An 11,017-nucleotide genomic window follows, 5' to 3' on the forward strand; every position below is an offset into this window, starting at 1 on the left:
AGGGGAGGTGAGGATCTTCTTCTCCTCCTCTTCTTGTTTCCACTTCTTCCTCAAGGTCAGGTCTATGCTGCCCTAGGGGGTGGGGGGGTGGGGGTGGGGGGGCATGGTGCGGCAAGTAGGGACCTGGGGAGGGAAGGGAGGATGGAGTGGTCGGTGGAGAAGAGATAGAACGAACCGTGGAAGGAAGCCTTCTTCTTGGGTAAAAGAAGAAAGAGAGATGTGGAGGATGGAGTGGTCGGCTCATGTGGTGAAGATGAAGATAAGGTCCAACTTCTTTTTTTATATAACATAATTTCAAAATCAATAAATAACCCTCGCCATCGAATCAAACAAACTGTGTAAGATGCATACGAACTCCGGTTTGCCCAAATGAGTAGTCCATTTCGACCGTCTCCACGAGCAGTCCATTCATGCTTTTGGGCTCTCTTTATCCAAAACGAAATGGACTGCTTGTTTGGGCAAACCGGAGTTCAGATGCATCTTACACGGTTTGTTTGATTCGATGGTGAAGATTATTTATTGTACTTTGAAATTAGGTTATATTAAAAAAATGAAGTTTGACCTTATCTTCATCTCCCCCTATCCACATGAGCTGGCCACTCCATCCTCCACGTCTCTATTTCTTCTCTTCCCCAAGAAGAAGGGTCCCTTCCACAGTTCCTTCCATCTCTTGTCCAGTCGGCTACTCCATCATCCCTTCCCTCCCCACTCCTCCCCAGGTCCCTCCTTGCTACACCACACCCTCCCCACCCCCTAGGGCAACCTGGACCTGATATTGAGGAAGTGGAGACAAGAAGAGGAGAAGATAAGGGGAGGAGAAAAAGAAGATCCTCACCTACCCTGTCTGATTCCCCTTGCTCAAGCCTCAAGGGTGAGGTCTCCCACCCTAGATGATCCTCCCAGGTGTTGTACATGGTGAATCCTAGGTTCCTAGGGCTGGGAGCAGCAAGATCATTTGGGAAATAGGGCAATAATTTGTCTATATTGTTGTTTCTGGGTATTTACACATGGAAATCATCAATTTTGAGTCAATCAGTATGTGGAATGTTTTGTATGTATTGTTCCCATGATCATTTTGAGTGGTTAAATGTATCATTTATCAATCGGAATTGTGAAGCTCATGTTATGCCTGTTCTTTTGTAACTGTCAGAAATTTCAGAGGCAACGAAAAATAGAATTCTCCCTGCTATGTTGTGTGTGATGCATAGTTGTTAGTACAGAAGGTTTCGATTAATTCTCATGGCTATTCTTTTTGCTATAAATTTCCAAAGGCGGCTACCCGTTATTTCCATAGTTGTTAGTACTTGCTGGTGTTGACCTTCATAAGTTCATATTCTGAATTTGAATAGTTGGAGTTATTTGTAGATAAGTTCCTTATGAATCCATAGCCATCTTGTTTGCTTGTTTTCGAGCTTCCTGGCTCAAGATGTGATCTTTTCGGTGAAAGGGCAGCAAAGGGTTGCTACCCCGAAAATGCGATAGGCGCACTTTTTGGTATGTTTTTCATATCATGTTATGGTGCAATCTTTAAAACTGATATTTATGTTTCTACAGCAGGTTGCAAGCACCAATCAACCGCTGGTAGCCCCGCAACGGTTGAGGCGAGTACACCGGGCAACAATGGTTAGATTACTCCCTTAATACTATGTTCATGTTCACATTTGTTTTTTACATTCATGCAATGGTGACCATACAATTCCCTAGAGTATATTTAATACACCATACCACTAGTATGTGGTAGGGATTTGTTCTTGATAAAAAATTCCATCATGAGTGGATCTTCCCAATTAAAGGACTGATTCTCGCTTTGCAAGCGTATGGTCCTTTCGGGTCCATCCTCATGTTATTGTCCTCTTGGTGAGGGTTGAAAAGGAGTTTGGATGAGACGTCATCTCTCCTCAGCTTGCCGGCAGTAGCTCAAAGCCAAGTCCTCGGTCTTATTTGGTTGCATTACATTCTTCATGCATTCTCACGCCATTCAAAGCATGGGAGCTTTGAGTATAACATTCACCCGTTCAAGCATGGTTCATCTTCATGATCTTACTATCTATTTTATAACATGCTTTGTTGTGTACTTGCTGAGTCTTTGGACTCACCTCTCGTGGGCTTTGTTTCAGGTATATCACTGTGAGGCTTTGCAAATAGTTGGAAGGGCGTAGCTCCCATGGGTGTTCACTCCCATTACACAACCCTTTTATTCACCTAGCTTGATCATGATAACCCTCATACTTTAGTTCATTGTTCTTGATAGCTAGGATCTACTTGTTGTGTATAAACTTTGCTTCGGTTTGTTCCCACCACTATGTTTACTTTACAAGGTGGGTTGAAGTTTGCTAGTCCCCACCTAGTACCCGTGTGTGCTTGGAACATATGGTTTCTTGTTCCGGTGTAGCATAACCGTTTGTGGCTTCACCACTTTGCTCTATATGGGTTATATGAGCTTGTTGAATGCTTCTGCTTGTGGTATCATTTATATACTCTGTTTGTTCAATTCCCTGTCGTGGATGTCTGACGGTACACGAGAGATGCTGTCGGACTTCTGGTAACATTCCTTCTTACAAGGAGGGGTGTTATAGTTGGCATCCCTTGCAATTGCACAAAAGGTTTGTATCTTGATTACTCAAACCCAACACTATGTTTTTCAACTATGTCAACGCTCGATATTAGAAGGCATTTAACTGGACATAAGATTGCATGAACAACATCACTGCAAATCTTGCTTCTATTTGTCAAATTTACTTCCACAAAACTGACAAAACCAACCTCCCTTGCACATTAGACCATGTTGATCTGATATATAAGTCAAAACTGAATGCAAAATGTACACCAATTCACTAGCTTATCAGCAATGCCCTATCTCTTATGCGAAGAGCCCAAGCTACACGCGGTTTGTATTCACACAAAGCAACTTCATACTACCTCCATTTTATTTACTTCGCATATTAGCTTTGTCTCGAGTCAAACTTTCTAAACTTTGACCAAGTTTATACAAAAAAATTAACATCCACAATACCAAGTCAATACGATTAGAATCATCATTCAATATGTTCATACCATATATATATGAATATATCTTATTGTGAAAGTTTAGAACTTTAGATTGTTTCGATAAACTTGGTCAACTTTATAAAGTTTGAGTTAGGTCAATCCTAATATGCAGAGTACATGAAAACGGAGGGAGTACAAAATCTATGAGTTATGACCGTTACCGACTCACACAAAACAGCTAAACGTCACATCGACCCGAACAACGAACTCCCTGTGTCCATTACCAATACAGTGTCCTTATTCAACATAGTAACCTATGAATTATTGCCAAGTAATTTCTTGACTATTGTGATACCTCTAAGAATATATGCCTACCTCCAGCGAAGCATTCCCCGCAAATGTCAAGTTGTACTGCACACAATACCGAGTTTTTCGAGAGTCTCAGCCAACAATTAATCTGAAACAGCAATGAATCCAAATATAAACAATGTTAGTTGGTAGTTATTCAAACTGTTAAACAACATAAACTGCATGATTGCAGTTGGCGCAAGAAGGCATGTATAACAAATCAACAACTCATATATTTACCTCTTGATGAAACAGGCATGCTCTCCTTGCTTCACATCTGCAGCAACCATGTCATAGATCCAACGAAATGCAATGTGTGATCGCAGAACCCCCCGGCATGTCTGTGAACACAGCAGTATCCCTGGATATTACCTTCCCACTTAACCGCCCCTCTTCAACCCTCGTCACCTCAATGGTAGCCCATTCAATCACCACCATGTCCTTCACTTTGCCTTCTCCCTTACTAGATTTCCCTTTCCACTTCCCTTCCCAGATTAGGTAGAGCAGTCCGCCGACATTGGCAAGAGTGGCACCACAAAGGAACCTCGGCAGCTCCTTCTCCAACCCTTCCACCGTGTTCCAGGTATCAGTGTCTGGATCATAGCCCTTGACCTGTCCCATGTAATCGTAGGAGTAGAGGATTCCACCGACCACAGCAGCACGGCCCTTCCACCCCATGTCCAGGACCGGAGAGACTGGCGCCCACGCCTCACCAGGTGGCGCCGCCGGGTCGTAGACCAAGCCGCCGCGGTCGGCCACCGCAAGGACCTTCCCGGCGAGCGACACGCAGCCGTGCATCCACTTCTCCCGGAGGTGGTCTGGGCTGGGGACGGGGGACCACCTGGCGTGTGGGGAGGCAAGGTCGAGAGCCTCGGCCCAGAAGGGAGACGACGGAACACAGCCTCCGGCGACGAATAGCAGACCGGGAAGGACCGCGGCGGCAGCGAACTCCCGCGGGGAGGAGAGGCGCGGGCCGATGGACCAGGATCTGGTGCGGGTGTCCAGGATTTGCACCGACGAAGCGGGGATCCCGGCCACGGATCCGCCGACGAGGTAGAGCCGGTGCCCGTTGACGGCGACCGCCGAGGAGGAGGAGACGGGGATCGGAGGGGAGGGGAGGGGCAGAGGGGGCCACCCGGGATGCGGCAGCAGCAGGAAGAAGCGAGGGGACGCGGAGTAGGGCGGCCGGACCGAGATGACGATGTGGGGGTCGGAGCGGCCGAGGCGGCGCCGGGCGGCGAGGAGGGGCTCCGGGTGGAGGCAGAGGAGGCCGTGCAGAGCGCGGGAGACGAGGGCGAGGGTTGGATGCGCGGCGCGCGGGAGGAGCGCGATGCACTGGACGGCCAGGTCGTCGGGCAGAACGGGGATGAGGGTTCCGCGGATGGCCTCCGGCGGCTGGGGCGAAGAGGCGGATGCGGCGGACATGGCTCGCCGTCGTCGTTGGGGATGAGAGGGGGAGAAGGATGATGCGTCTGTGCACGACTTTTTTTTTTCTGGGAAGAGTCTGTGCACGACTCGAGCACGGCTGGTTCGACGACGGAGGCACGTCACTCTCTTCTTCCGGGCTCCCGGCCCAAGAGAAGCATACAAGTTTTGGGCTGACATGGGCTAACGTTTTGGGAACATAAACATGGGCTAGTCAACAGTGGACTTGCAGCCCTCAAAAAAAAAAAGAGTGGACTTACAGGTCATAACGGGTGTGATTCTAAAAAAAAGGTTATAACGGGTGTTCTTCCCAAAAGGCTTGTGCTACGTGTCGGCCGGCTGATCTGTGCCAAAGATCGGCTGGGTCAAAAGCCATCCAATGATGTGATTTCTACCGTGTGATTGCCCCATTTCCCATTGCAACACACCTCATATTACAAAAGCTCATTGCAAGAGGATTCATCTTTCAAACCTTGTTGCAACACACTTCATTTTGCAAAAGTATCTCCGGTAAGTCCTCAGTATGACCCCTATTGCAAAGCACCTCCGGTGAGCCCCCTTTCAGCACGACCCTATTGCAAGCACCCTAAGTGAGTCCCGGTTGTAGCACGACTCCCATTCCAAAGCATCTCTGGTGAGACCCCAACACCCCTCCCCCCCCCCCATTACATCATCCGTGTTGTCATCTCTGCCATCCTCCACAACACTACCTCCAACACTCGGCAGGTGCCATACCTCGGTGAGCTCGCAACCATGCCGACTTGGAGCATCGGTGACGGCGTGGCAGCGGTTCCCCTCCTTTGCAATAGCTCAAGGGAGGGCGTCTTCATCACTGATTTGTCTCCCCTTGCATTGCTGGTGATGAGTGATGGTAGGCCAAGCCTTGCGACAATGGCCCCCCCAACTGGCAGAAGTGAGCAGGAGGTAGACGTTGCAATAAACGGGTGATCCCTGAGGATGCGTGCCAAAGGGAAGAGGAAGGTTGCTACGGTAGTGTGGTCGACTTGACGACGTTGGCCCCAATTTGGAGGGAGGGTAAAGTGGTGAGGCGAGGGAAGAGCAAGGATATGCACGGGAAAAGCTAGCGACGAATACGGACCAGATGCGTGATTCCAGAAAAAAAAGATAAGGTGGAGGCATGCTGAAGACACGTGGCTGTCGCGTGAGGCAACCGGCGCGGTGCATACGGTCTGTCGGTTGAATCTAAACGTTTCCCCAAAAAAATGCACCACCATACAAACAAAAACTCAAAACACATGCATTGACTAAATACACATTTATTATCGCCAAAAAAAATAGTGTTGTAACACACATTTAGCTTTGTTGCTGATAACACAACCCTCTTCTTCGCTTGTATTATTCAGTTTCTCTTATTTTCAGGCAGCCTCACCAAGAGGCAGCAATATATAAGTGTGTTTCATTGCTAGTGTGTAGTTCTAATTTGTACTAAATTTATTTTGTGTGTTTTTGGTGGCAATGATCTTGATGGCGAAGATGAGATCGCTTGGAATAAAAGTCTCATGAGATGTTTTTTTTATGTTTTAGAGTTTTCATGGTCAAAGTCGCCAAATTGGAGAACATGTGATGTTTTGGTTCCATGGACCATCGGCTTCCAACCCCGCAAATTGTCATCCGGATCTCCTTAAGGCAGTTGTGGTGGCAATGATATGGTGTGAAGTGATTTTTTTTTCTGGCAGCTCAATGGTCGTTAGACAACTTGCCATTCAAGACACGCCCCTTTTTGGCATGAAAAACTATCGATATGATCATCAAACATCATGGCAGTACAAAAACACGAGAAGTAAAAAAAAACATTCATGTTCGTAGACCATCTAGCGGCGACTACAATCATTGGAATGAGCTAAAGGCACGCCGCGTCATTGCCCCATATCACCGAAGCTGGGCAAACCTTATTGTAGTAGACAGTAGGAAAGTCGTCATAGTCGTGGCGTGAATTTCAACAATAAGAGAGGGGGAGGAACGAGGGTTGATGATGCGAGGCACATGTAAGTATGCAAGTTCAGGACCCTCACGATGGAGGAAACAACCCTATGTCATGTTCCCTAGATAGACTGATTTCTTGCATATAGTGTCTGATTACAAATGTTCTTAACTCTATCCAAGTGTTGAGGTGCGGCTTATATAGTGTGTGCTTTACCCCTCATCTTCTACGTTATAGAAGAATTAAGGTAGGTAATATTCATGCCTATTATAGAGTAACGGACGCCTTAAAGTACTTAAAACGCCAACCTCCTATGATGGTGATAACGTTCTAATTAATGCATCTGGCCACTGGTCTTCTCCCATCCAAGTGAGGATCCACCCGAGTGATTCACGCCTTTTCATGTGAGTGAATCTCCAAAAAATGAGATCCATGGGCACTAGCACCCAGGACTTAGTTTTATAGAAGAAGCCCGCCCGGATAAGGAACCAGAAATTCGACCCTGACAAGATCCGAACCCTGGCCGCAGGGTGCGCCACCGCCCACCCTTGCCACTAGGCTACAGCCTAGTTCTCATGTGAGTGAATCTCCATTAGAATGGCCGCCGAGTGAACAACCCTCCTTGATGTTGGTTAGTGTTTTGTTCTATTAAAGATGAGGCTTGGGCCCCTGGGCCTTCACGAGGTTTGGATCATCGTGGGCCTATCTAGTGGGGGATGACCTGGTCAATCGTGCTAAGGCCCCAAAGAACTAGCGCACCCGTACAACAACCACCGCTGATGAAGATAAGCGTAGATTAAAAGGATCCAACCAGTACACATAGAACGCACGCGAACGAAGACTAGATCCACTCAAATCCACAGAAGACAAACATCGATCAAATCTCACGATATCCGTCGGAGACACACACCCACACGCCCTCCAACGACGCGAGACACGCCACAAGGACACGGGGAGAACCTCATTCCATATTTAGGGAGCCGTCACCTCCCCGCCTTCCTCAACATTACACAATCCCTAAACAAATTAAAAAAACACTTAAAATGAAGTATGAGCCCTCCCACCGGTAAGGGCCGGGCTCCACTGTGCCTCGATGGTCCCATGTCCACATGAGAGGAGGCATATGAATGGCGGCACCGCGAGAGGCGGGGAAATCCTAAACACATGGGAGCCTTTTTTTTCGGGAAGGAAAAAAACACCAATAGACGTGTCCCTGACTATAATGGTTTCGAAAATCTTATGTTCTCACTCTATTTGGGTTGTTCAACCAATCTTTCAAAACCCTCAAGGTTAGTCTAGCTTACGTAGATGGTCTCTTGCAAATTCTACACGCAAAGACACAATCTTTTTATGTATAGACATCAGATCACTTGACTTCTTTTTAGTGTCTTATGTGTTTTTTTAATTAATAGGGCCATATAGTCCGCTTAAAAAAAATCAAATGCACACTTGCAAAGTACTGAAAGCTGAAAGTTTGGATTTGTTGGACTCTGTATGAACCCAGAACAACAAACTTATACTCCATAACAGTGTGTGATTGATGGAGGGTCGGTCTTCAATGTAAACACGCCAATTTTGTGAGATTTTTGCGCACCTTGTGTGTAGTGTAGTTAAACCCACACGGTGGCGGCTGCACCCACGTATTTTCAAAGGAGAAAATCAACTGCAAATTTGCATAGCACTCTTGCACTGTATGCACTGAATCCAACTCAAACGTGTATGAACGAAGTGAAAAAAGTATTATCCTCTCGCTCTGCTCCAAATGCCGCGTCACATCACCGGTACATACATACGTTTTCACGTATCACCCGGCCCTGAAAAAATAACACGGAGAAGGGGGACCCCGGCCAATCAGATCCGAACCGGAAATCGCAAGCTGGAACGCCACAGCCACATGCCACCTCCGGGGATAACGTTATCCCTCCACGGCGCGACCAGAGCTCCCCACGTCGGACTCCCGCGCCGACCTGGCACGCCGCGATCCCGCCTCCGCCTCCACACGCCCTACTAAAACCTTCTCCGCGCCAACCATCCCGTCCCCCACACACCTCACGCCAGCCCAAGAAGAAGAGACGCCGCTACGCACCCACGCAGTACGCACGCCATGGCCGCCACCGCGTCCCTGTCTGCCGTCGCGGCGCCCCTGTCCGTCGCCGGGCTCAAGAAGGCCACGTCGTTCCGGCCCCTGCCGGTGGTCAGGGCCGGCAGGCCCGCGGCGAGGATGACGGTCGTCCGGGCGTCCTCCGCGTCCGTGCAGGAGAAGCTCACGGCCGGGCTGACCGCGGCGGCCGTGGCGGCGGCGCTGGTGCTGCCCGAGGTCGCGGAGGCCGCGTCCCCGGGGCTGTCCCCGTCGCTCAAGAACTTCCTGCTCAGCATCGTGTCCGGCGGGGTCGTCTTCGCCGGCATCGCCGGGGCAGTCGTCGCCGTCTCCAACTTCGACCCCGTCAAGAGGACCTGATCGCCTCGCCGGATTCTCAGGGCACGTCGCCTCGCTTTGTATCTCCATAAATCTCTTTTCTGTGTTTTATTCGGAGACTCTGTACGTAGAAGAGATCCATGACAATGGAGTTCTGATTAATGGCTGTGTATACTCTGGTTCGTCTGCTTAAACTCATGCTTGCGGGCTGTATCCAGTAATTGGATGTTTGTTTACTTCTGAAGCTACTTCCCCCTTTCCAAATTACTTACAGCGTGCTCGGCAGTATGAGGGAAAGGGAATGGAAGGTTACAAGAGGGAGTATGTCTAGATATTAGACTTGAGAATTACTAGAATTTTAGTCTCAATCTCCATTTTGATGTGTGGTCGGAATTATCGGTGAGTTGAATTAACAGGGGGCTTGGGAAGAGAGACCATGAAATTGACCTCTTTTATTTCCTTTCCCCTTCTCTCCTCAATTCCCTTGCCCCTAGCCAAACAATGAATAATATGTCTTGTATCCTTAAACTCTTGTTCCCTATCACAAATTGCCTCCAACCAAACATGCTTTTAGTTTTAGGTTGATCCTAAATCGAACTTCTTTAAATTTGACCAAATCTATAGAAAATATATCAACATTGACACCATTCAATTACTTTCATTAGATCCATCATAGGATATACTTTTATTCATATACGCGCTCCGTCCCGAATTACTTGTCGCGGAAATGGATATAAATTAATGTATCTAAAACTATAAATTCATCTAGATACATTCACTTCTGTGACAAGTAATTCAAACGAAAAAAGTATATTTCTGATGTTGTAGATATTGGACTTTTTTATATGGTCAAACTTGAAGAAGTTTGACTTAGACAAAACCATAACTTCAACGAATTTGGAAGGGAGGTAGTACCAACCAGTGCAACTTCTTTTCACCTTTTATCAAAAAAAAATTGAATCCAATGTTTGATTCTTGCCTTACGGAACGAACGTCTGTTGCCATCCGATGTGGGAGGATAAACAATGAGACGAGGAAGAATCGGCGGGCGGAGGTGGCCGACTGCCGTTCATGGACAAAAGTGGGCGCCGCTACCTCCAATTATCACACATTGGCGTCACGATATGGGTATAGGTGCAGGGTGTGGTGGTGACTTGGTGTTCGCACAAACAATACTAGTGCTCCGGATCCGCGACGCGCTCATCAACCTGATTGGCACCATTGTTATATGTCTCGACGCAACAGGCCAGTGATGGGGCCCTAGTGGTGGTGGTGGTGGTGGTGGTGGTGGTGGTGGTGGTGGAGGTAAACAAGATACAGAGAGAATGAGGATATATATTTTGACAAAACACTAAAAGCATTATCAGGGTTGAACTGCCTCATCAACGAGACAACATGGGAAAAACCATCTTTTGATGGGCTATTTAACACAATTATTAGCCAAAATTGATGGAAGTGTCGTATTAGTAACAAATTTAGACCAGTGTCTAACATGGATTTTTTTCCATAACCAAATAGGGAAACACATTACTATTTAGGGTTAACTAAGGAAACATTTGTTGTCTGGGTGCAAATAGTTTTGTGAACAACAACAATTCCATCAAATTGCTAGGAGTTTCATATTTGATCCTTCATTCCCATATATTTCTTCAATAAAAAAAATTGTGTTTGCGTTATAGGTATCATGTCTAATTAGTTGTGCAATATATTTATTTAAATTTTCTACATTGTTTAGATTCTGCATTCAGCTAACTATTGTGATATTTCTTTTTAAAAAGATTTTTGCGTACCTCCCTCATAACAATAAACATACGCTCCACCCATAGGGAAGGGAAAGAGAATTCACTAGCAAGTGTCAGCAACCCCCTTTCTTATACCCTCTGCTCTAAAGATTTCAG

The 11,017-nt window shown here is 47.0% G+C and overlaps 2 protein-coding genes across 4 annotated transcripts in view; one reads left to right on the plus strand and one right to left on the minus strand.

The window, feature by feature from the left end:
- LOC119362466 (F-box/kelch-repeat protein SKIP6-like) overlaps positions 1 to 4,850 on the minus strand; it is a 7,359-nt gene extending 2,509 nt beyond the window's left edge. For 2 of the 3 annotated variants that reach the window (XM_037627693.1, XM_037627691.1), the window contains exons 1-2: positions 3,577 to 4,850; positions 3,364 to 3,445 (exon numbers count right to left, since the gene is read on the minus strand). In XM_037627693.1, the coding sequence (XP_037483590.1) occupies positions 3,628 to 4,761 (1,134 nt within the window). In that variant the 5' untranslated portion in view covers positions 4,762 to 4,850 and the 3' untranslated portion in view covers positions 3,364 to 3,445; positions 3,577 to 3,627. Of the gene's footprint in view, positions 1 to 3,343; positions 3,446 to 3,576 lie in introns of all 3 variants that reach the window. The other variant, XM_037627692.1, reaches the window with a different exon arrangement.
- A 3,870-nt stretch (positions 4,851 to 8,720) lies between these two features.
- On the plus strand, positions 8,721 to 9,367 carry LOC119362467. Its single transcript, XM_037627694.1, has one exon. It carries the CDS (start codon positions 8,808 to 8,810, stop codon positions 9,159 to 9,161), a length of 354 nt encoding a protein of 117 aa, XP_037483591.1. The 5' UTR covers positions 8,721 to 8,807; the 3' UTR covers positions 9,162 to 9,367.
- Positions 9,368 to 11,017: the final 1,650 nt, after the last annotated feature.

The sequence above is a fragment of the Triticum dicoccoides genome, chromosome 2B (assembly GCF_002162155.2).
Source record: "Triticum dicoccoides isolate Atlit2015 ecotype Zavitan chromosome 2B, WEW_v2.0, whole genome shotgun sequence".
In the NCBI taxonomy this organism is placed as follows: Eukaryota; Viridiplantae; Streptophyta; class Magnoliopsida; order Poales; family Poaceae; genus Triticum; species Triticum dicoccoides.